The sequence below is a fragment of the Plectropomus leopardus genome, chromosome 5, assembly GCF_026936395.1.
Source record: "Plectropomus leopardus strain MGB_pleo_1.0 chromosome 5, ASM2693639v1, whole genome shotgun sequence".
Classification (NCBI taxonomy): Eukaryota; Metazoa; Chordata; class Actinopteri; order Perciformes; family Serranidae; genus Plectropomus; species Plectropomus leopardus.
The window spans coordinates 36,760,594-36,787,447 of record NC_142180.1 but is presented as its reverse complement, the minus strand read 5'-3'; the positions used below and the strand labels follow the sequence as shown (position 1 = coordinate 36,787,447).

Genomic DNA, 26,854 nt, shown 5'->3' with positions numbered 1-26,854 from the left:
ATCTTTATTTTTTAAATTATTTTGTTTGTAACATATATTTTCATGCACCATCAACACAAATGCTCCAAATGACACATGCTGACCATAATGCTCAGCCTGTTTGTTATGGAGATGCATCAGCTGATTTTATAAGCAAAGTGGTGAAAAATGATACCATTAACTGTCTGGTACATGAAGATAATTTCATTTTTTGGGTACATTTTGGCATCAAATGTGCAAAAATTAAAATCCAGAAAGATCCTTTTCTTTTTAATTATTTTGTTTGTCACATATATTCAGCTGTTTGTGATGGAGATGCTTCAGCTGATTTGATAAGCAAAGTGGTTAAAAATGACAGCGTTTATGATTTGAAACGTAAAGATACTTGTGTTTTGGAGTGCATTTTGGCATCAAACATACTGAAATGAAAATACACCCATATGTGAGCTAGATGGATCCTTAAAAAAATGCGTGTAACAAAAGGTTTATTGCACCATTAGCACCACTACTTCTTATAGTAAATGACACATGGATGCTGAGGATAATGGTCAGAGGTTTGTGATGAAGGTGCATCAGTGGATTTTATAAGCAAATTGATGCAAAATAATAGCATTTATTATTAAAAATGTGAAAATATTGGCATTTTGGGTGCATTTTGGCATTAAAAAATGCAAAAATCAAAATGCACTGATCAGGCTTTGAGTGAGACTGATCCTTTAATTTTTTTTTTTTTTTTTGGAACATATATTTTCATGCACCATCAGAACCAATGCTCCTTACTGTAAAAGACACAGGATGATGCTCAGCCTGATTGTGATGGAGGTGCATCAGTTGATTTTATAAACAAATTGGTGCAAAATTATACTATTTGCTGTTAAAAGCGTGAAAGTATTGGCATTTTTTTGGGGTGCATTTTGGAACAAAAGATGCAAAAATACAAATGCTTTTTTAGTTTTGCTTGTTTCTAAAACTTTATGCTTTCCTCCACAGATCAATAACGAATCTCTGATTCTGATGCCAAATTGCACCCATTAGACTCTGAGCTAGTCTGATCATTTTTTTAAGTTATTGTTTTATTAGTGACATATATTTTAATGCATCATCAACATCACAGCTTCTTACTGTAAAGGACACATTGATGCTGAAAGTGATGCTCAGCCTGTTTGTGATGGAGGTGTTTCAGCTAAATTAATAAGCAAAGTGGTGGAAAATTATAACTTTAATAATTTGAAAGGTAAAAATATTGGCATTTTTGGGGGTGCATTTGGCATTAAACCTGCAAAACTGAAAAAGATGCACCCCGAAGCAATCATACCATCATCACCATGAGCACAGTGATGAAAAATTAAAGCTATAACTTAATTTGACACATGAAAATATTGGCTGTTTGGGGTGCATTTTGGCATAAAAAGCGTAAAACAAAATGCACTCATCAGATTTTGAGCTGCAGTGACCCTTTTCTTTTTAAACATTTGAACTGACACATATATTTTCGTGCACCGTCACCACCACTGCTCCAAAATGACACATAGATGTTGACGATGATGCTCAGCCAGATTGTGATAGTTATTTAGAAAGTGAAAATATTGGCTTTATTTTGGGTGCATCCTCTGCTTTTTTGTTATTTTTTTTGGAACATAGATTTTCATGCAATATCAACACTATCAGTTGTAAAAACACACAATATTTCTTCATCTCCCCAAGAAAAATGAGCCCTCTGACTCATGTAATTACAGCACATAATGTAATCGCGCCATAACGCACTTGTCTGCCCAATTAGCTGAAACAATTATTACAACTTTGACTTTAATTACGTCTCAATTTGGAGCCTGGCGCTGGTCTATAATTCAGTGATTAAAACCCTCTTTGCCCCAGTGCCTTTAGGGCAGCGCATGATTAGGACCTGTCAGCTGCTGGAGTGAACGGAGGCAGCCATGCGTGTTGTGCAACATGACCCGCTGTTGTTAAACCTTGTCAACATATTAACCTGAATTCCCCAGTCATTATAGGCTGAATCGCCGACATACGAGAAAAAAATGTACACATATGTGTGTGTAATTGAAAAAAAAAAAGTAGGCTATGTATTTTCTGGAGAATAACAACACGGTGACGTCACATCATGTCCCAGGGCCCCGTCCAGACAATAGAAGCTTGAACGGAAACCATTATGTGCAAGCTGCATGTTGAAATGCATCTGTTTATTAATTATTTAGCTATTTTTAGGTTCAAATGTGAAATGAAGATATTTAGAGAGGAGTTAACCCTTAAACACTTCGATCATCATCAGTTTTCTTGTGCTGGTTTTAGTTACTTCTGAAACCTGAGAAGTCTGGTTTGGTTTATTTTGAAAAATTTGGAAATATAAGGCAAATTGGAAAGAAATGAACCACAATTTATATTTGGTTTACATTTTCGGATCAAAAATCAATAGAAAATGTAAAAAAAACTCTCTCTCTCTCTCTCTCTCTCTCTCTCTCTCTCTATATATATATATATATATATATAGTTATATATATAGTATATATATATAGTATAACTCATATATTTTGTTGAGTTATTCTACAAAGAAATATTTTTAAAATATGTTTTTGTTTTTTTTTTAAAGCACTTTTCAAGGTCATTTTTGAGGCTTGTTGCTTATTTTGGGGTAATTTTCTTGTAAGTATTTGTAAATTTCCTGCTAATGTTTTGGCCATTTTTTGTTAAGTTGCTCACGCCCTTCTTCCTCTCATGCCCTTGAAATAAATCAAGCCAATCTGCTCAGGTGTTAAAGGGTTAATGCAGTCATAACTGTAAAAAATCTGTTGCTAAATGTAATCTAGAAAAAAAAGCATGAGTCATGGGATATGCGATCACAAAAATAAAGAGGTCTGACAAGAGGAAAAACAGTGTTTTGGGAGGGCCAAAAGGTTCATCTGAAGCACATTTGATCCTTGTCAAAATATATTGATTCATGTTCTTTCAAGAGACAGTTGATGTCTTCCTTAATTTCTGACTGGCCATCTGGACTGACTGATGAGGGGAGACTGGGGCTTTCTTTGTAGGAGAAGAGCTAAAAATAATAAGTCGGTTATGAAAACAATCGTTTCTTCTTAAAAGCGGCACTAAATTTGATTTGCAAAAGATGATCGGGGGCCTTTTTGTTTGCACGTTTCACGTATTCTGCAGGTTTGCGTGAGTTTGCAGGAGTGTCCGAGCTGCGGACGCAGGCCGGGTCTTGTGTGAATTTCCCCTCAGCCACAATCAGTGCAGCCCGGTTTCCTTTGGTGTATCCAGAGGTGAATAATTTATAGGAGGATAAAAGCGTTTGTGGTAGAGAGCGAGACAGTCAGACAGTAGAAGAAGAAGGCTGGCTGGGAACCCCCCCCCCCAAACGTTTCAACCCTTCCACCCCACCCAGCCGAGCTCGCCCCTCGCCGCACGGTGGCCTTGCACGATACCTCCTCGGACGGCTGCTTGAAGTGCAAATCTGTGTTCCAACTTGTTCCCGGTGCCTGTCAGCATGTTTTCCTCGTGTCAGCAGCGATTGAGTGTGGGCCCGTGTCACCCTTGTACCGCCGCTGTAACAGGATCATTGACAGGCCAGTGACACTGCACAACCACATAATGGAAACCTATTGATTTTTCAGCTTTTTTTTTTCTTTCACGCGGGAAGTCTGCGGCACTTCTGAGTAACTGGCAGGAGGACGGGTCATGATCAATGGTCCTGATCTCTGGGTCGCTGCTGCCACAGACACCGAACGAGGAAAAAACACAAGACTAGCTGACAAAAAAAAAAAAGTTAGTTAACCCCGTGAAAGCTGGATTGATGTCACATCAACATTCATGTGCTGCATTCAGATGCCTTTCACAAGTATTTAAAGAAGCAACTGGGCAAGAAATGTCCAGTAAATTGCAAGAAATTAGTGGATTTAGAAAATTATTTTAAAAAATACTAGGAGAAAATGTCCAAAAAAACTATATTTCTAATGATCATTATTTTATATTTAAAGTTATATTGCAGGATTATTATATTTTGGGGGAATTTTTGTCCAGGTCATTTAATTGTTTTTCTTTTTTTTGTTTTCTTTAATTATTTTTGTAAAACTTTCCCGTGGTTTTCGTTGGTTTGGGATGTTTTTGCTCTTTTTATGTGCTAATTTTCAGGTAATTTTATTGTTTTCTTTTTATTTTCTTTTTTAAGTAATTTCTTGATATTTTTTGGGATTATTTTTTCTCAAGATGCTCACTGACACTTGGATTGACATCAAATCGACATTCAACGTTTGTAGGATTTTTAGGACATTTCTCAGATTTTAGTCAATTTCTAGGATTTTAGGACATTTTTAAGTTTTTAGGACATTTCTAGGATTTCAGGACATATCTATGATTTTAGGATGTTGAGAATGTTTTTAGGATTTTTGGACATTTCTAAGATTGTTGGACGTTTGTAGGATTTTTAGGACATTTCTCAAATTTTAGTCCATTCCTAGGATTTTAGGACATTTTTAAGTTTTTAGGACATTTCTAGGATTTCAGGACATATCTATGATTTTAGGATGTTGAGAATGTTTTTAGGATTTCTGGACGTTTGTAAGATTTCTGGACGTTTTTAGGATGTTAGAACATTTCTTGGATTTCAGGATATTTCTACGATTTTAGGGCGTTTCAAAGACTTAAGGACGTTTTTAGGTGGTTTTTAAGATTTTAGGACATAAGGGTCTTAGCTTGGACCTCTATTGGGAGGGTGTGGGGGATCCTTCAGAGGCTCCTTTTCTGATCAACAAGCTCTATTCTGATGCTGTTTTATGCACTCTGGTACACAAAAACAGTCCCCAGTGTGAATGACTTTATTTTTATTGTGAATTGGAAAATGTTTGGGGGCCTCCCTCGCACGCTAAATTGAGTAACTCTGCATATAGAACCAAAATCGTACCTTGTTAGCTAATAAAAAACACCAGAAATACAAAGAAATCTGAGGTTTCTGATGTCTGATCCCATTTTAATTTGCTAAATCAATAGCAAGTGTTACCTCTGAATGAAATGCAGGTTGGGGTTTTTGCAGTTTTAATGGAGCAATCTCCAGAGAGGAGGCCCCTTTGATACCCGTGGCAGTGATCAGCATGCATTGGCTGCCGACCATCGGACCCCCATGGCAGATGGCGAGTGTGGGTCCTGCAACAACACATTTCTTTATGTCAGCCTTGTCCCTCTCTCTCCCTCTCTCTCTTCAGCCAGTGGAATAATGAAAAGCCCAATTCTGGTCATGGCTAACTCAATCTCATTATAATCTCTCCTTTTTTATTCATTCGGCCCCTTGGGATGCTGTCTGCCAGCGATGTGGCTTTCAACCTCCAGAGAGAACATCTTTTGAAACAGCCAGGAGACCTAATGAAGTCACAGAGTGGCACAATTATTTCCCAAAGAAGGAGCATTAATGTACTTCAAAATTCCCTCCGGAGAAGCATGATGACAATTGGTTTGTACAGCTTTGATCGCTGCTTTAAATACTGCCCAAGATAAACTGCAGGGTTAGCCCCCTTTGCCACTGGTAAGTAGAAAACCCAGGAGTGGCTATCGAGCACTGGATACATCAAATAGTCAGCCTGGAACGCTAAAAACTGGAGTTTAAAATAGCACATAGCCCTAAAATTACTTCCTGTTGGGAATAATGGTGCAGCATCACACTGAGATCTGAATGTTTCACCCAAACCGAGTAACAAATAAAACGGGCCCGTGTGTTGCAGGGAGGAGATGGACCATCATGAAAGGGTTAACTGCTAAAAGTTGGCTCTGTGCTCTGGAAACACAGTTTGATTAACTCTTTGAAACCTGAACGAACTGGCTTGATTTCTTTCAAAAACATGGGAAGATGGCAACGAGCAACGATAAATAAATGACACAAAAATTAGCAAGAAATTAGCAAAAATTACGTAAATATTTGTAAAATAAATAGATGAATAAAAAAATATTCAAAAGATAAGAGAGCAAAAAACTAAAAAAAAACAATCAAAAAGGAAATTACTTGGAAAAAAGTGATTTTATTTATTTTAGTAAATTTATAACAATTTCATAAAATATTTTAAAAATGTATTTATAATAATAAATATAACTTTACCACAGATTATTTCTTTTTCCCCTTTTCCTTAGCTTTTGAAAAAATACTTTTCGAAATCTATTACTTTTGTACAAACTGCAGAGCATTCCCATGTTTTTTTTTAATTTTTCTAATCTTCTAAAGAAATCACATCAGTTTTTTCGAGGTTCAAAGGTTTAAATACTCGTGAAAGGCGTCTGAGAGCAACACATGAAAAATGATGTTGCTCCAGGTTTCAAAGGGTTAAAGTGAACTCTTTAAATGATATTCGGCATTTGAAACCCAAAGCCATCGTCGCAGCCGTAGACAGAGAGGCAGCGTGGCCACATAATAAACGCTGGGAAAACTTAAAGGGAAAGATCACCCAAAAATCAGAAATACATGTTTTCCTCTTACCTGTAGTGCTGTTCATCAGTCGAGATAACTATCTATGACCTCTAACAGTCAAAACTATCTCGACTGATAAACGGCACAACAGGACAGAAGAAAAATATGTATCTTTGATTTTGGGTTGAACTGTCCCTTTAAACTGTCCTCTATAAAATCCACCAACTTGCTTCAGTTTTGCTGAGATCTTTGTTATTTCATTTCTATTTTTTACAGATTATTTATCATATTATCTCTTTTCTTTATTTTGATGATAATTTTGAAATGTTGCTGCCCAAATCAGAAAAGACTGCAGCAGATTTTATTCTATCTGACGGTCGCAGCAAAGATGAAGTTTAAACTCAGGATTTTTACATCGATGAGTGACTGAAGGAAGCACAAAAATCATTCACTGACACGAAATTATGATTTTAATACAGATATGGCAGACCTAAAGATAAAATAGATAAATACTCAGATCATATATCACAATAATTGTGATTTTTCTGCTCAGTTTATGAAGAGTTGGGGGCCAAACAGTCACAACATCAATGTTTCGTCCTTCCTACGATTCGGCTTTTCTCCTCATACTGACATCCCAAAAAATAAAAATCTGATGGTCAGAAATCTTATTAATACTCAGACAGCTTCCTAAATGATCCACTCAAGTCAAACTTTTTGTCCTCTCGACCAAAATAATTACCGACCCATCAGATGCTGCCAAGTCCTGCAGGGTGTTTCCTCGTTTTGTGGTAAAATTGTTGTGTGAAGGTGCCATGCTCTAATTTTTCACAAATATACATCTAATATACTTAACATGGCATCACTGATAAAAGCTTTAGAATATTGGGCTTATTAAGAATAATTCACTTAATTATAAGAATTTGTGATATCTTCTTATCATGCAAAGTTATTATTATTATTATTGTTATGAATTTCTATTCCAACATTTATCTACAAAAAGTTGTATTCGAATATTAACTCTAGAAACTATCAAGCCTGAGTATGTGAGGTTTATTTTATAGAAATGTTTCATAATTTATAATTTAATAACTTATATTTTGAGGATCTCAAGAGTACACGTCTACAATTTTACAAAGTTTAATATTTTGAGAAAAAATAGTTAACTAAATACATTACATTTGGTCATTAAAGCTAAATATATATATATTTTTTTCTTGCAGTATAGTTGTTGGCTTTTAATAATAATATGGAAAACTATCATGTGACAGGCATTACTGGAATAAAAATATACATTCATATTTATTCAATATGGGTGATAGTATAAATGAATGATCTCTTTCTAACACTGAAATTAAATAAAAATTTTGATTTTGAGGTGTGAGTTGTGGCTTTTGGTATTTGAAAGTTTCACAAACTGGGTGCTAAAATTGGGGTCAAAGAAGGACAAACTGTAGCTGTGTATGACAAAACTGATGTCTTGGGCAAAAGACAAATTTCTGTCTTCTAAAAAGAAAAGAGTTTTGCACACTGCAAAGCTCTTTTTCTGCCTGAAAGCATCCAGCCCCGACGCCAGAAGAAAATGTTCACATGTACATTTCTGCAAACCACAGATTAAGTTTTTTTTACAAATCATATCAACATCTCTAAAGTGCTGCAGGATATGAGCTGACTGTCACCTGGAGGTCGATGGTGGGTGAGGAGCCACATCAGCGAGACGCCTAAACCAAGCTGCAGCACAAGACGAAAACTGATTGTGATGTAGCAAATCCTCGTTGTTTTTATTTGCTTTTTAGGCACAAAGCGTGGGTGTTTTGTAGCGACCTGTTGTTGTTTTTCACAAAGACATGACTGCTTTTCCAATGACTGTGTCCCCAAAACCGTCTACAGTCCAATGTTCAAGAACAACACTCAACAGAGCGATGTGTTAGGCGCCAAAGATACTGTGTTAACGCACCCTCATCCCGCCTCTTTAAATATCGCCGCTGGGTCAGTGGACCCTCTACATGACGCCTGGTATCCTCCTGCGCCTGTTTTTGACATTCGGGGACACCGTGTTAAATTATGCCTGTGAAATGAGTTGTATCTTTTCTAAAAATATTTCCGTTTTCATAGAAAATGTACGATGTCTGCTCGTTTGACACATCGCTCTTTTTCATAACAAACTTGGTAAAACTCCTCGTATTTACGTTAATTTCCATGTGAAACAACAAACAGCGGGCTCCTCAGTGAGTCCGGGTTTTTTTATTTGGCCCATCCACCATCGAGACTCTCCAGCTCGTTATTGTAGCGACCTCTGGCTGTTTTTCCAGCAGGGACTGTGGCAGGAAAAGCTGTTGCGTTTTACTGAGTCATCAGTAGAGACGGGCAATATAAAGATATTATATCGTATCGAGATACGAGACTATATATCCTCTTAGATATTGGATATCGTTATATCATAATATGGAATAAATAGTGTTTTTTCCTGATTCTAACGGTTGCATTTCAGTAAAGTGATGTACTTTTCTCAACTAATCAGACAGTTCAACTTGACAGTTAATACTTGCCTTTACCCACCTGGTCATTTTATCTACATCTACAAAAGTACGAACAGTCATTCCTACAATATTGTCACATCAAAGAGAGAATTTAGTTTAAAAAAAAAAAGTTTGATTCAGTCTCCCAGTTCTCGCACTAATGAAGTGCTTTTGAGGAGATCTAAAAATATAAAGATATAGCCTATAAATATCGCTATATCATTTTCAGCCCATATCGCCCAGTCTGAGACACTGATACTTTTCCAGGCTGGATTGTGCCTCCAAAAACAGGTATTTTTTAGCTAAAACCTGATCTTTTCCTTACCATAACCAAGAGGTTTTTGTGTCTAAACCCAAACATACAAACATAAACCACAGCACAGCACAGTTTTCATGTGTCCGCGACATAATAACGTGCAAACTGAACGTATCTGTGGTTTGCAGTAACGTACAGTGCCGGACTGGGTCTGTGCTACCCTGCAAAATAAGCACTACTTTACAAATCGGGATAAATTTAGGGAACAGGTTGTAGGCGTGCAAATGTTCACTGATCTGCAGCCTGATGTCACTAAAACATTTTAACTCGTGACAAATAAAAACAGCCCATTTTGGGGTCCAAACCTTCCGAAATACAGAGCTGCCACAATGAGAAAAAATAATTCTCCCAACATGTTGTTCTGACTGCAGGTTTCTCATTATAAAAAGACGTTGTGAGAGTCGGATTCGAGAACCAGCGCTGATGGTTGAAGGTTAAGCAGGAGAACAACGACAGAACAAGCTGTCCCAACGTAACGCAACGACGTGGCTTTGATGAAGAGAGGAGCTCTCTCTGATACAGCCACCGAGAGGTGAAATCCTACAAAGCATCCACAAACTAATGACAGCCCCGTGTACACTGCTTAACGAGAGCACTATTTTATGTCGTCTCTCAAAGAAAGGGAGACGTGAACTTAATTGAAATGCTCAGGCGCGTGTATTTTTGCCCAATAAATCTCCTTTTAACTTTTCTTGTTGTGACAAAAAGTTTCTCATAAAGAGTCTTTTCTTTTTATAATGAGAAAGTTTCTGGTTGTGACATTAAAAAGATATTAGTATTTTCTTTTTTTCATTTGATAATGAAAATATTTTCTTGTTATATCAAAATGTTTCATAACAAGGCACTTTTCTTTAGCATAACAAACGTAAGAGAAAAATGCTTTTTCCACAATTTGCAGACCAGCTTCATACTGCAGCTGTGGTGACTAACTTAGTTTTTAAAGATTCACTATATAAGTTGCATAAGCTAAGCTGATAAGGCAAAGCATAACATTAAAATATCCTATATAAAGGCTTTTCTTACATATACACTAAAATTAATATATATATTAATAAGTAGTCTGGATTAACTATTATATATGTCTATAAATATTTGCAGAGTTAATCTGAAACAATGTGCAAATTCAGGCAACAACAGATAAAGTCTATTCAAGATCTATGTGCTCACCAGACATACTCATTTGTATTTTGTGATGAAGACCCAAAACCTCGACCATCGCCGTCCCTGAGTGGGGCACGCCGGTGTGCAGAAGGTGTCTCTGTAAGTGCTTGATCCAGTCCTCCTGGATGGACAGTGGACCCTGGAAGACGAGGTCACAGAATCTGCAGAAACAGGCGGAGAAAACAGTGAATGTTTGCTCGCACGTTAAAAACAGTCCAAATCACAACACTGCAGTCGCTGATTCTGTTGCCTTCATTCGGCTGATTTATTATTGTCACTTAGAGACAAAATCTCTGTCTGTTTAACGTGAGGTCAAAGACTGTGCCGATGCCCTCGTCTACACACCTGCTTGCTGAAGAGACAAAGACTCAGACCGACCCGTTCTCTCACAGCTGAGCATCACGTCATGAAACAAAGGACATTTTTATGCAAATTCGGCAACCTGTGACAATATTAATCCTACATAAATACGGCTCTAACAGCAGCTAACTCAAAGACGAAGAATGGCGGCCATAAATGTCAGCAAATTGGTAAAAACAATGAAATTCGGGGTGGATAAGATCAGCCGCCATAAAACCGGCACACTAAATGTTTGTTATTGACATGTTATTGTTTCCGAAGTGCTGCGGATGCATATGTTACATGTCACACTAGAGGAAGATGCTGTTGTGTTAACCATTGTTCCGCAATGCTGGCATGCTGTCTAAAATCACGCCACCTTAACGTTAGCTTTTTTTTTTTTTTGGGAGATCTCTGAAACGCCAAAGATGACGTGGTGGTAATATGGCGAAATCCATATTTCTCCTAAAAAGTCCTTCATAACTTTTTGGTTGGCTCACTAATTGAATTCCCCCCCAATAAACAGACCAGTTATTTCTATCAAACTGAACTATGTGGGCGTTCACCGCCGTTAACGGCCAGCCGTCCTCACTGGACTGGGACCAGTACACAGAGGGTCAGTGTGGATGAGGGTGTATTATTGCAATCAGCTGTCATGGCACATTTCACCTGCAGGCATAACAGCATAATGGGCATCATGTCACAGTGTTCTGCTCCCACTGAGTCTGTCCCGTCCACAGTTAAACACTTCTGCCAATCCCAGTGTGGCTGCAAGCCCTTTATTTGGGGGCCGAGTGCTCGGAGATGTCCAGTGGTAGCTATTCTTAAAGAGGACAATTACACTTTTTCTTATTTCCTGTCGTATGCGATATATAATGCTACAGAGTGAGATGTTTAGACAAAAGTTTCAGATAAACTTATGTGAAGTAATCCAGAAAAACGCAGGTTTCAGACCATTCTAACCACTCTGTTTCTGACGTTTTCAGCTTGTGACAGATTTCTCTATATGATCATCTGCTCCAGGCATTTTGGGGTTTTTTTTCTCAAGCATGTTTACTAGCCAATCACAGCACAGTAGCAGGGAGTGTGAAGCTCAAAAAACGTCTCTTGTCATAAGTACGTCGAGGGGACTGATGGAAGTTGTAGTTACATTTTTCGGTCACAATGTCAAATTAGCTTCAAAGTCTTATGGCTGACTTCCAGCAGATCCATGATCGGTCGGGCTCCGAATCACCCTGGCAGACGGAGCAGGTAGATTACGCTCTAGTTTTCGTGTTGTGAGGTGGAAAACCTCCATAATTACTACAGCCACTAGAGGTCACAGCCTAACATAAGAGTTAGAGTCGGGACATACCACCTCAAATTTATGCTCCTTAAATCAACCGATAACGTCCATTTAATGGGCTGAGGACGTTCGAAGTGTAAGAGTGCTTCACTGAGAGATCCATGGTTACGTGAGTAACCTTTAATTCTCTGTACCTGCAGGTGAGCGTGTATATTTCAGCATTCAAGGAGGGTAAAACCTTCTTCTTTAGCCCAGGCCTTGGTCTCGGCTTCTTCTGTTTATAATCATCGCCTAAAAGACAAAACACTGCGGTGCTTAATCTGAGGGAATGTATTAAGTTATCACTGATAAGAGGCATGAATGAATAATCCAAAAGTCAAACTATTGTCCAATATTGACGATTCTAGTCAGCATCCTTCATAAGACCTACTATGTCGGGACTAATTCATCTCATTTTTACCACTTTTATCCAGTGCAAATGTTCACTTTCTTCTGAATTTGGCTCCACAGATTGAACCATTTCATTCCTATCCTTAAACTACCATTTTTATAGCAACATATATTAACATTTCGCAGTAGCATAACGGCAGAAACTAACCTTCAAAAATGGCGATCCTCTTCCTGTGTGCGTAGGCTCTGAGATGACCAGGAAAGGTGCCGTCACACTGAGTGCAAATCTCATTCATATCACATTCCCCTGAAAGAATCACAAAATTAATCTCAAAGACGATAACTAAGATGAATCAAACTGTCCACATTAAAATTATGTAATTATATTTTCCATATGCCATATTTTTGTTTAATCTTTGAATTTCCAGCTCAGCTCCTACAATAAGTCTAAAACACACTGTGTGAACTAAATTGTTACATTCAGACTGTTAAGGTCATAAAATGTTCAATTTAAACCCATCAAAACTGACATTTTTGATCCCACAGCCATCAGAGCAGAAAAGTATACATATAAATATATGTTTTTTCTGGGTGTCATTCTGTGCTTTTGCCTTGTAATCAGTAATTTTAGTATTTTCCACCTGATGATGCCATTTTTTACTATATCTGGCATATTTCCGCCAGGTGCACTGACACAATCAGTTTTGCTGTAAATCACTGAAAAATCCCAGACTGTAACAATCAAAACAACAAGAAAAGGATCTACTAAGCATTTTGTATATTGAAAACCTGACATTTAAAAGGTTACATTTCTGAAAACAAATTAATATTTGATATTTGACAGATGTCAATGAAAACAGAAAATCATAATAATGTAAAGCATTTTTACAGCCTGATTTTGAAAAGCACATTTCGTGTGCAGAGCGGTGTGAGTGTGAGTATTTGACACTGCACAAAAAATAATAATGTATAAAATCAATGTTGCTGCTAATCAATGATGTATCCCAGGCTGTGATAAAAGAAAAACAATTTATACTTAACATGTAGCATATTTAAAATATATTTTTTTTCATCTAATAACATGGTGGCATCATGACAAAAACCTGGCATTTTAAGGATTAAAATTTGAAAATTAATGAATATTTAATTTTTATGATTAGGACTGATGTTGGTTTGAAAAATGTAAAGACAAAAAGAAAATAATATGAATGTGTTTTTTAAAGCCTGATCATCAGAAGTCAGATTCTGCAGCATTTAAAGAGAAAAGCACTGCGGATGGTGTTTTGAGTTCGTGCAGTAATTTTATTATCAAGCAAAACTGTTACTCCCAGTGAGCTCCGACGTCTTTTCCACCTGGCTTCGTTGTGAGCATCTGATTTGCACTCTCCTGTTTGGAAAGTGTCACTGGTTAAGTTTAACACAATCCTGCGTCTTCAGGGGGGCGATTTTCACATCCACCACCTCATGAGAGTCACACAGGATCCATAAAGTACACAAAAAAATCACAGACGTGTTAGTCCTGTGACAGAAAACTGGCAATAATAGCGCTGAGCACCGCCGCCTGTTAACCAGAATATCTGTTAAGTAGGTATCCCCAAAGAGCTTTCAGAATGAAAAAGAACCTGATTTTTCTTTTCAAAGTAGTTTTAGCTTCGAGAAAAACTTTCCCACCAATACAAAAATCTCTATGAATATTAATGAAAATTTAGAATTTTAATCTAATATGTGCGCTGTTGTTAACTGACACAACATGAACTGTAACTCAATGAAAATGTATCGTCGTTAACCCCCGATGGCATAAACTGAACAGCATCAGCCATCTTTGGAGAACATCACTGTGCATCTCTATACGTTTCGCCTTAAAATCGAACTCAACAAAGAGCAATTTGATTTTAAATCTTCATCTTTTTATCTTATTTTTTCAGTACCTGACTAAAAGTTTGATTTGGACAGACATTAAACAAAATTGTGGAAACACGGATGATGGGCTTCCAGCAAAACATCAAGAGGAACTCATGATTTTTTAATCTGAGCTTCAAAAGCATTTTGGCGACGTTCAGTCTACTGTGTGTTTTCTTTTTTTCCATAAATCAAATGATTGTGAACTATTCTCATATTGTTTAACTGGCCTCCATCTGCAGAATCTGGGTTTCTGTAAAGAGATACTGAAAAGTTATAATAAAATATTGATGGAAATCAGAGGACTGAACGTTAGTGTTTACACATTAATCAGTGGACTTTCCAGCGTTAGAACAAAAGTAAAAATGCTGCTCCGCTGTTGCAAAGAGGGAGAAACATATGGAGTTTGATTCTGCTAAAAGTTATTTTATCATTGTCAACTTTTGTCACAGCTAAATCTTCAAGATCGGAGTTAGTGTATATATGTGTATATATTTATGCTTGTCCTTTTAACCCTTAAGGCCAATTTATTATCCCACACACTCTCTAACTGCTCCGCGCACAAAATGCACTTTTCAAATCAAGCTTTAAAAATATTATACATTTATATTATTTTCTACTTAGATGATGTTTAAACCAACATCAGTCTGAATCATAAATATGAAATATTCATATATTTTCAGAATTTTAACCCTTTAAATTCCTTTTTTTTTAAGATGATACTGCTATGTTTTTAGATGATTAAAAAAATACACAAAATAGTGTTGTTGTTTTTTTTCAATATAGTACATGTTAAGCAAAAAATATTTGGGATGATCACAGCCTAGAGTATGTCATCCATTAGCAGGAGCATTTCTGTTTATACATTATCTTTTTTGTGTGCCATGTCAAATACTCACTCATGTTCATAGAGAATCATGAATATAAAATATTCATTAATTTTCAGAATATTTATCCTTTAAATGCCAGGTTTTTGTCATGATGTCAAGTTTATAGATGATAATTATTTGTTGTGACAGGTCACCTAGGACATAGCATGTATTTTCCCTATATGCAATTAATGGTAAAAAAAAACAACAACAAAAAAAAAAGGTGGAAAATAGTGAAAAAGACAAATTCAGAGTCAAAAGCCCAGAATGACACCCAGAAATAATACAAGTCCTGTTTTTCTGCTCTGATGGCTGTGGGATCAAAAATGTCAGTTTGAATGGGTTTCAATGGAGCATTTTTTGACCTGAACAGTCTGAATGTAACTATTTAGTTTCCACAGTGTATTTTAGACTTATTGTAGGAGCTGAGCTGCAAATTCACTGATTACACTCAAATACACAAATCCAAAATCTCTGCCATATTGATAAACACAGCCAAAATTATAAAGACTGAAAAGCACGCAGAATGCTCCAAACAATCCCTAAAGGTTAAGAAACCTTTTCCTTTAAACCTGACATTACTATCAAGCCTCGTGCATACCGTGAGTCCAGTCTGGTTCCAGTTTGGTCTTCCGTGTCTCCTCCTTGTAGTCTTTGGTGAAATCACAGAGTGTCCTGGGTGCGTTGGCTTCCTGCCTTTTCCTCGCTGCGAGCTCCAAACTGTCCTGTCTCATCTGGAGCAGCTCAACTAAAGTGCTAGAGGAAGCCTTCGTGTCTCTTTGTGCTTCAACCTGAAGATTTTTCTTCTCCGAGAACGCCCCTGCTTCCTGTTTTGGTACAAATAATGCATGTGGACTCCTCATCTGGTACTGGATTTTCACCGGGATGCCCATGTGCATCAGGAGCAGGCCGCTGCTGCTGATGAACTTCTGGGAGACGCAGGACCGTGAGGGGAACCGGCTCTTGTTGAGGACCTGGAGGATGTTCTGATGTTCCTTTTTGTCCTGCAACAGTTCGTTGAGGATGCACAGCGGAGACTTGCTGCTGCTGGTGACACTTCTGCCGATTCGCCTCAGGTGTCCCCTCACGTGGTTGGAGAGGCCCGTCTTTGTGTCAAACCAGCCCCAGCACAGGGGACACCTGTGCTCCCTTTGGGTTTCTGGCTTCACAGCTGTAATATCAGAGGAAATTTGTTACAAAAATTCAAATAAAAGAACATATTTTCATAAAAGTGTGCTGATTTGGATTGCTTCATAATGCACAAACAGAACTGATATGTTTCTGATAATAATCAAATCACACAAAGAGAAAGGGTTTGCTCGTTGTGACCAACTTATTTTAAAGTTGATTTTAAATGATTTTAAATAATCCTTTTATCTTTGCACCTCTAGTCTGCACTTTTGCTATCTTTAATGGTGATTTTTATTTAAAATATTTTAAATCATTTAGTAACTGATTTTACCTCTTATATCTAATCTCTTTAATCTATTATTGTAATTTTTTTCTGTTTTTATCTTTTTATTACTCTGTAAAGCACTCCTGTTGTATGAAATGTGCTGTAAAAATACAGCTGCCTCACCTTGCCTACAGAGATTTATCACGTGATGTATCATTTATTTATTATTTGGAGCTGTGATTGGCTTTATGGAGTTTTATTTCGGGTTAGAGCTCATTGTTTAGCTGTTACTGGTTCACTATCAGCCCTCTCAGAGAATTGTGTTAAGCCTCCGCAGACAAACTGTTTTCACCAGAAAACTCTAAAAACCAACTGCACACCACCTGCTCAGCACCAAACGCACACACTCAGAGACCAGCTGGTGAGCATTTAGCAGCCGAACAGCCGAATATTTCCCTGAAAAGTTGGTAAAGACCAAAAACAGAGCGAAAATAGTAACCGCTGGATGTGGAACGTTTGCCATATCAACTTTCATGTCAGTTTTGTGTTCTCAAAAATTGCAGGTTAGTAAAGATATTACAGAAGTACTGCAAAAACTTTACTGCATAACTCAACTCTATTGCCATAAAGATATTATTATTAATAATAATACATTATTGATACCATAATATTAATATTATAACAGGTCCTTAAACACTAATTAAAATTAAAATTAAATTTAAAGAAAGTGTGAATAAACAAAACATGAACCGATGTTAGTTACTCATGGTGCCATGTTAATTTTTTGTATTTTTTTTGGGATAAAATGCTCTGAATCTCATGTACCCCGCCCTATACCGTTTTTGCTAAATCTTAGTTAAACAGTCAGTTTTCGTAGAATTCAAACTTCTCTACGTCCTCCAAAGTACAGTGGCAGCTAGCTCGCAGGCAGAGCATCAACCAGAGGATTTTTAAGACTTTTAAAAGATTTAATTAAGGCATTTTATTACCAGTTATTTTTAGATGAACGAATCTCACACCTTTTAAGACTTTTTAAAGGATCCACGTGAACCTTGACTCTATGACTGTGGTCGAACTAACATTCGTACCTTTTCTCACTCTCTTGCTGCTACAGGGGATCCTTCTGCGGATTCGCGGCTGGCGGTCCCGCAGCGCCACTTGCTCTGGCGAAACCATGTGCCGAGCATTGTAGCTCAAGCCGACTCGGTGCAGGTGCCCTCGCACGTGATTGGACAGACCAACTCCGGACTCGAACATGGCAGGGCAGTACGGACAGGGCTTGAGGTCTCCTGCTGGCGTGGGGAAAACGTCACAGCTTGCAGACGCACGCGGCGACTCTGAGGAATCATCACACACTGTAGTTTCGATGAACTCCTCCTTGATTATGAGTTGCTCGATGTCGCTGCAGTCTTCATCTGCATCGTCTTCCTCCCGGAGTGCACAAGGGCTTTGGTCTCTGGCTGAAAAGCTCTGCCTCTTTCTCAAACACCTCCGAGCAAACGGCTTCACGGCATTCTCGCTTTCCAAGAAGCTGCCTGTAGCTTCACCGGCATCATCACTCAAGTTATCGCTGCCCTCGCAGCCTTTCTCCAACTCCTCATCTGCACACTGTTTCTGGAGCCTCTGGCTAAGCCTCGCTGATTTATCACCATTCATACTGTCAATAGTGCTATGCAGGGGCGTTGACATGTCTCTCATTGACAGAGAATTTTGGTTTGCTTGTAAACTCCCACTTTCCGGGTCGTTCTCGCTACCCTGACAGAACATCTGCTCTAATTTAAGATTTCTGGCTGATAGTAAAAAATCGGCGGTAGCAGGACAGTTTGCCCGCTTTGAGCTGCCAAAAGCCTCGCAGTCATTGTTTTCAGCCTCCACACAGGTGAGATCACTTGCCACATTTAATTCTTCCACCGGCTGTAGGAGTAATTTTCCATGCCTGTCGACCCTCCACAAAGACGGTGACAGCGTGTTTTTGGTGCAGCCGACACGGCACTTGAACCGAGGTGAATTTACAGTTTTGACAGTGGACTTTTGGATGTAAATGTTCCCTTTTTTACTGGAGCACTGGGGGAAATGGGTTGTTTCTACAAGTGTCAACAGATTTGGTTTAGCAAACTTTTTATAATTACCGCATTGTGATCGCCTTTTAATGTCTTCTTTGTCCCCACTTGTGAAAAAACCCATTTTACGCTGAAACTGGTCTGCTTCCTCTGCATCATTAGTAATTTTCCCGTATTTAGGTGTGCGTGTGCTGAGGTGTGTGACATGTATGTGTGCTTCAAGTGCCTGTTGTGTCAGTGTGATGTAGTTACACTCCTCACAGAAGTAGTAGTGCTTCAGATTATCGTGCGTTTTGGCGTGCTGGACAGAGATTTCCGAGCACTGCACTGCGTTGCCCCTGTCCCCCGCTCCAGTGTTTTTGAGACCTTTGATTTCCTCCATAAGTTTTTCCAGCCTGTCTTGGTGAATAATGATGTGCCTCGTGAGAGAGTTGCTATCACAGAACAAACGCCCACACTCCCTGCATATAAAGGGCTGCGAGACGCTGTTCACCTGATTATGCTTCCCTAAATGATACATCATATGTCTGTGGAAATGTCTTTCTTCCTTGAAATTAACATTGCATATTGTGCATGAAAAGAAAAGTGGATCTTGTTCGATTTGTTCCGTCTTCAAGTGCTCCACTTTTGAACTAAAATTGTCTTCATCTTCAGGGTCATTTTCCTCATTACAGCCTTCCTGCGCCGCTGTGCTATAAATACGGCGCTCGGGGTCTGAAGCTCTGTTCCTAGAAAGATCTTTGAGTGGCACGGCAGAATATTTAATATCAGACCGTGTACCCGAAGAATCTTCTTTGTTGGCAATGTCAACATTTTCATCACCGCGACTGCAGAAACAGGAACGTCTGCACGTGTGGTTAACCTTTTCCAGAGAGCCTGACATGCTTTTTACATGTGTATTGTGCTTCCTGTCTCGTTGGTGCATCACTTTGGTCTCCAGCCTTCTGTCATTGTGCAAAGATGCCGAATCCCATCTGATTGCTTCAGCATCATCATAATCATCCGAGGAGCTCTCGGACCACTCTACGTCCCGTCGAGATCTTGTTTCCATTGTCTGTTTTGTCAAAGGTTGGCTAATGTGCATTTGCTCTGCGCTGTCTGCACCTGACAGTGTGGAATGGGCCAGTTTGGACTCATTCTCCTCCGAGTGAGACGGTGGCGTGTTGACACCTGGCTGTGTGGCCAGTGTTTTTGCGGCGGGCCCCGCTGTGTTCTTCCAAGCGTCTGATTGAAGCTCACTAGGTGGTGGTAACACCTCGGGGCTCGTGTCCTTCTCTGCTTGCCACGCGGCATCCAGGACATTGTTGGATAAAACAGCGCCTTTGTTCAGGACACAGTGTACCTCTGAGGTGGGGTGTGAACCAGGTCCATTAACAAGTGCTCCTGAAGGCAATGAATTGCCTGCATGGGGAACAGCAGGGACACTGCTGTATACAAATGGATTCGGCTGGGTTCCATTTAAAGGGTTTTCGTGTTCATCTGAGGACAGACCTGCAGCATTGTTCTTCGGGGAGAACGTGTGACTCTGTAATGGCTCCTGAGTACGACCTGGGCTGTCAGACACCGATTCCACGTCTTTGTCCTCTTGTGCATTTGGCTCCAGATCAGACATACTTTCTGAAATATGAAAGAAAATCACTAAATTATTGAGCGCGCACTATATTTTCTAATAATTTCAAGAAAGCCAAGAGAAGCAAGAAATGTCAAAACCTTTTAAAGTCTTCATCAAGAAAAAAAAGCTTTTTTTTTCCCTCTTAACAGTTTTTAATTTCTTTGGGCTATAATAACAAAAATCATTGTGTTTTTTTCTTTAACAGACTCCATAGCTTTTCAAAAAAAGGCCTCTACCGAGCAGCTGAGATGGCCGTTCATGGTAAAACTATAAGAAAAAAAGATCAAAATTACAAATAATTTACTGTTATAATAGTTTGTTAGTATACCAACATAAATCAAATTTGTGACCATAGATTTAGGAATATTATCAATACTATTATTATTTCCACACATATTTGTCATTACAGTACTTTGAAAATGTCTCAGAAATGGTGTCAAAAAAACATATTAATTCAATTTCTTTCACCAAATATATAATGGACTAACATTAAATATATTGTATTAAAAAAGTGAATATTAATTGTTTTTTATTGAATTCTTTTACTATAAAAAACCAACTCAACTGTTTGGTAAAACATGATTTTAGACCGTAAAAAATCATACTTAGGAATTTGTTTTCACCATAAATGTATCATTTTATCCATAATGAATGATCAGAAGTCAATTTATAGCTTAGCAAATATTTAATTTTAAATTCATTAGCTTAGCTTCCCCACCTTTACCAGAGAGGAATCAACCATTTGGTAAAGCATTTTTTAAATTTTTTTTTTTTTTACCCTTATTAGATTTTTATTTTTTGTTCAAAATCATATAAATGTTATTAAGACCTTAAAACTTTAACATGTCAAATGAACATGTCTACCTTTGAAAATCCCTCGTCTGCCGTAATTTTTGTTGTTCCTAAAAAGGCAGACTGTTTAAGGGCACAGCGACATCTAGTGGATTTTCTGTGCATAACAAACCTAAACTGAATGGCAGAGATGGCTCAACCACACTGAGTTGAATTCAACACATTTTTCATAAAGATAAAGTGACTGAAAATGTGCTCTGCCAAACAGTTGAGCAGGATGTTAAAGGATTAAAAAGCATATTTTCTTTACTCAAGTGCAGAATCAAGCGTCCACAAAGAAATAATGCAAATTACAAATCACCATTGCACGAAAGTCTAGCTCCTTTTCCTCATTCACACTGATAATCTGGCACTGTTAAATAAAAATTCTTTCCTTTTTCTCCATAAAATGAGAGTGGTATTATTCTGTGCCACATTATGGTTTTCCAACACCCTCTTTCGCCACCTCTATTCACAACAAACCCTGCTGTTAGCCCTGAATACCCTGGCGAGGATGCTTAATTATGTGCGCGTACCTCCGGGACTCAACCTTCCTGCGTCTCCACCTAAAGTTCTCAGTCGTCTGCTAAAATTGACCAATTTCCATGGGAACAAAGTACACCTCCAATGAGATCATATTGCGTCTTATCACTCCGTGATGGTGCCAACACGGATCCCAGCATGAGACTGTTGTTACTCGAATCCCGACAAATTGGCAGGCACACAATCTGTCTGAAACACAAACACAGACCCACACAAAGAAAACACAAGCCTTTTGCACCTTTTATTTCATATTTATTTGGACAAAAGGTTTTGATTATGGGATTATATTATAATTTAACATGTGTGTGCTACATCTTATAACAGATTGCATGTTGCTGTCCAGAGCTGATGTGGTTTAAAATGTATGCTCGGTGGATTTGACATCCAGGGCTGGTCGCTCTCTACAGGAAGCCGCGTTGCTAACGAAGTGGTAAATTCAGTGTTAATGAGTGGCTTCACTGTTACCACCTCAGAGGTAAAACCTTCCGAGCTCCATATTCTCCCCATCTGTTGTGGTGTAAGAGGTTCGAAGGGGGAACAGACGCTCTCCATTTAAAGTGAACTTCACTGTTACTCCCAAACGGCGGGGTGGCAAAACCATCAAAATATCTTGCTTGAAAATGTGTAAGCCTCATTAGCAGCCAACTCACACAACTCGCTTCTATATATAACGAACAGAGGTTCCACAGAAATGTAATTTTTTTATGAATTTATTTGCTTCTATTTACTTCATTTAGTCAATGTTAAAAGGCTGACTTTGCCTTGCCTGGAGATATTTACAGGGATTATGAGCTTTAATACAGTTAAGCTGTATGCACAGATCAATCTGCTATGAGCTTTTACTAACCCTGTCTGCTATTTTTCCCCAAGACGCTCGCCTCGTTTTTCCGTTTGGTAAATGAGATTTAGGAACAGCGTCATCATTGTTGTGCTCTGACAATAGAAAACAAAACAGAACAACTCACAGTCCTGCATTGAGCTATTTATTTGATTTTTTTTTAACTTCCTTTTCTGTTTGCAAATTGGATTTCTCAAGATACTGTGAGCTTCTGCTACGATACAACTCGAGGTTTATTATGTAGATCCATGAAATTTGATGTAACTCAAAATATCAGACATGCAAATAAACATATCTTTGTTAAGCTTACAAGTTATAGTAAAAGGCATTTCTTAAAATCTGTCCTGAGTGGACAGAATATAAGAAACAGTCAATATACACTCAGTGGCCATTATTAGGTAAAATGTAAAGCAAATCCAATAGAACAAGCCTGAAGTCTCGAGCTGCACTGATGAATTGATTCGTTATCAACTATTAAATGAATAGCCAATTAATTTAATATACAATTTATCAAGTATTTTTTGAAGAAATAAAAGTCAAAGTTTTCTTATTCCAGCTTCTTGAATGTGAATATTATATAGACATTTAAAAACTGTTTATAATGAGCTTTGGGAAACACACGTCCACATTTTTCACCAAACAGCTAATTAATTAACTCTTTAACACCCAGATCAACATGAGTCTTGTGCTGCATTTTGATGCTTTTCATTATCATTAAGTCTCTGATAGCCTAAATATTCAATTAATCGGTTTAAGGTTGGTTTCTTTTTTGTTTGTTTTTTTAAGGAAAACAGAAATGTAAAAATTCTCTTCCAGCTTCTTAAATGTGAATATTTTCTGGTTTAGTTACTCCTCTTTGACAGTAAACATCTGAGGACGTCATTTCGGGCTTTGGGTAACACAGGTCTACATTTTCACTACTTTTTAGACATTTTATAGACAAACAACTAATCATTTATTGAGAAAATAATAAAAAAGTTAAAAAATAATGAAAATAATTATTAGTTATAGCCTCAAGGACATCCTCTGCCTGTTGAGCTCTATCTTAATGTAGCTTATATAGTTAAGTGTAGATGCCATTTATTGATGGGCTGTTGTTTGGATTGTATCAGATGGCACAGGTGTGCTGCAGGTTCAGAGCAATACAAAAATTGTACCAGCAGCTGAAATGTAATCATTTCGAGTTATGGAGTTAAAAATGATCTCGTGCAGGATCTCTGAGAGTTGGCGGGCTGGGAATCAGGCCATGTACTCACATCAGTGTTTTTTGGAGTCTGGCTCACAACCTCAGTGCCACTTACTCTCTACTGTTCACAATGTAATTTAATGAAAAATGAAAATCCCAAAACACTTTGGAAAAACTGAAAGAATTGCTTCATTAAAGTCTAGAACTGTGTTAAATAGGTATTTACATATATTCTTTACAGTAAAGAAATGTGCTGAAAAACCTGCAGTTGTTAAGAAATACAGTATAATATAAATAACCCTCTATCAAAACTAAGTCATGGGACTTCATATGATGTAGGAGCTTGGGGGTAGAGTCGCTGGTTCAAATGTCTCACATGTTGAAGTGGCCTTTATGCAGGACAAAAAAAACCTGCTACATAAAAGTAATGTAACGTGACATTAGGGTCCAAAATATGGAAAACTACATGGAGCTCAGCTCCCCCAAAAGCCTCATCTGAGAAATTTAGGCGGAGCTCTAAAACATCTGAATTTTTTTGTGCCAACTTTTTTTGTGTAAATGCATATTTGTTGTATATTTACAGGGTTTACAACACATGTATTTATTTGTGGAAGGCTGCTACAATATTCTGGAGTACAGAGCTACTCTGGGTACAGATGGAGCAGCAGAACATCAGGCGCAGTGAAAGTGAAACTTTACCGTTCATTGCGTTGGGTCTACAAGTTTGCTTTACTCGCTTCTGTGCAGCTGCTCGTCCATCGATCTGACCGGATCAACAGATCAGTTATCCACCACACGAATCTGACTCATTAACTCAAATGAGAACTGCCTGTGCTGTGCTCACAGACCCCCGAAAATATCCACACTTTGAGAGGTGGCACAGAATGATTAAAAAAGGGACAAACACACACATTCACATTGATAACTGCCAATACTGACAATAGTTAGTTGTGTCTATTGTCTTTATTTGATGAATTTAGTCTTCCTATTTTGGGGTTGAATTACATGCTCAAATGTTACTACGGTATTTTTGCCCAGTGATGCTAAGACTAAACTGCCTACACTAGCTTGAAATGTGAGAATCTGTTGCTCTTTTTCTGTCCATGCAGTGAAGTTAATCTTTTTTGACTGTTGGTTGAACAAAACAAACCATTAGACAAAAAAGTCACCAATTGCGATGGACATTTTCAACAAATGTCTGACTGACATGATCTGCAGATTAATTAATATTCAAAACCAACCCAAGACAGTCCTGCTGTCCATTAAAAAAAAACAAAAATAAAGATGTATGTTCTTTTTGCCATTTTTCATTTTAGAAAATAATTTCATGCAAACAGCTGAAATACTCAAACTTTGAGCCTTTTGAGGGCAATACACAGATCGAGGAGGAACAACTCGGCGCTGTAGGCTTGTGCGGCTGTGAATGTCGAAGCAAATTCCTTCTTCGTGTTCAGCTGAAGACCCAGGCTGGCAGCACAGTGGAGACAGCGCTAAAAACCAACTGGGACCAGTCAGCCAAACCATTTCAACTGCTGGAGCTGTCTGTACGGATCAACAGCCAACCCTCCATTCCTCTGCCATCGCCTTCGCCGGAGAAACGTCTAAACAAGGGGAGCCAGGGTCCCTCAAGTACCGCACTACACAACTTCCCCGGCTAATGGGATCTATTGATTTATTTGACACAATGTGAATTTATGAAGCTGCCTCTTAAGTGTGAGAGTATCAAAGCGTGGCTCAAAACAAACAGACAGAGATTCAGCTTGACACTCGAGTAATCCCACGGTGAGTGTGTTCTCTAAGAGAAGGTGCCACTGCAAGAAAAAACACAAAAGTTCTTCTTCTACTGTCTTAGCACTGCAGTTTTACCCACAGTGCCAAACAGCAGAGGAGCGGGAAGAAATTAGTAACACGCCAAATCTCACTTTCATCAATGTGACAAACACTAAAAAAAAAACAACAGCAGAAACATAAAACTAAATTTCTTAAATTTGCACAAGAAAACAGAGAGCGTGTGGCTTCACACGATGTCTTTGTCTGGATTACGCACTCTTTTATCCCGCTGAATTCTTGTCACCCAAAGGTCATTTCCATAATAATGGTCTCCATCCTCCCTAATGGGATTTTGGCTGTGATTATGTATGCCAGCGTCTTGTGCAGACACTATCAGCCCTGTCATCCTGAATTGCACAAATGTAATTACACAAAGCCTTTGATAACTAAACAATGTAATTTACTGCTTGAGTGAAAATATACACTCGTTATACGACTCAAATTATACACTAAAGGAAAATGGAAGAGTGCCATGTTGCAAAGAAAATTGGTTTCTTTATGTGAAGAAAATTAAATGCTAATGCATGCTTTAACACTAAGAATATTGGGTCCAGCCAAGATATTTAAGAGAAGAGTCACAAAAAGTGGCAACTTAAAGGAATATTTTAACAATTTTGGGAAAAAACTCTCAATTACTTTTTTTGCCAAGAGTTAGGTGAGGAGACGTATTGTACGCGTGCTAAATTTGAAGCTACAGCCAGCAGCTAGCCAAGCCTAAAAGAAAAGTAGAGTTTTGGTAATAATGTGAACAGGATACACAGGCAGTCTCCATAACAGAGAACTTAAGTGAAACAGGAAACTCCATGTTGTGTTCCGAGATCAAGAAAATCTAATAAAAAATCCAATTGACATTTGTAACTGCACAAAAAAATCCAGCCAAAATCCAGGAAAATAATCTCACTATATATGGTATCTGATCCTTAGGGCCCGCTTTAATATAACAAACACTTGTATCGCTCAGTGCATAAAATGTGCTTTACCAAATCAAGCTTAAAAAAATACATTAATAATATTTTATATATATATTCATTAATTTTCAGAAATGCCAGTTTTTTTCATGATACCTCTATGTTTTTAGATAAAAAAAATAAAAAAAACACAATAAATGAATTACTTTCAATTTACTACATACAGTATACAATGAGGTGAAGAAAACGTCAGTGAAGAGGAAATACAGAGAAAGCTGGAAGAAGCAGCGATACGACTATTACCCTCCAGTGGAGACCCCATTTAAGAGTACTAGCTGCAGTGTTTCTAGCTCTACCTGTTAGCTTGTTATACATGCGATATATAAAATGACTATATCGCAGACATCGAGTATGAATTGTCATGTCGTATTTATAAGCCACCAGCGTTTCCATTCTCTTGCTTTCTCCTCTATGGCTCTCTGCCTCTAAC

General features: G+C 38.0%; 1 protein-coding gene across 1 annotated transcript in view; it reads right to left on the bottom strand.

The window, feature by feature from the left end:
• The window catches only part of znf644b (zinc finger protein 644b), a 344,993-nt gene that overhangs the window by 299,760 nt on the left and 18,379 nt on the right, over window positions 1-26,854 (bottom strand). The window contains exons 3-7 of the mRNA XM_042512029.2: window positions 17,645-20,233; window positions 15,762-16,331; window positions 12,601-12,699; window positions 12,197-12,293; window positions 10,259-10,539 (exon numbers count right to left, since the gene is read on the bottom strand). Of these exons, the coding sequence (XP_042367963.2) occupies window positions 10,362-10,539; window positions 12,197-12,293; window positions 12,601-12,699; window positions 15,762-16,331; window positions 17,645-20,228 (3,528 nt within the window). The 5' untranslated portion in view covers window positions 20,229-20,233 and the 3' untranslated portion in view covers window positions 10,259-10,361. Of the gene's footprint in view, window positions 10,540-12,196; window positions 12,294-12,600; window positions 12,700-15,761; window positions 16,332-17,644; window positions 20,234-26,854 lie in introns of the transcript that reaches the window.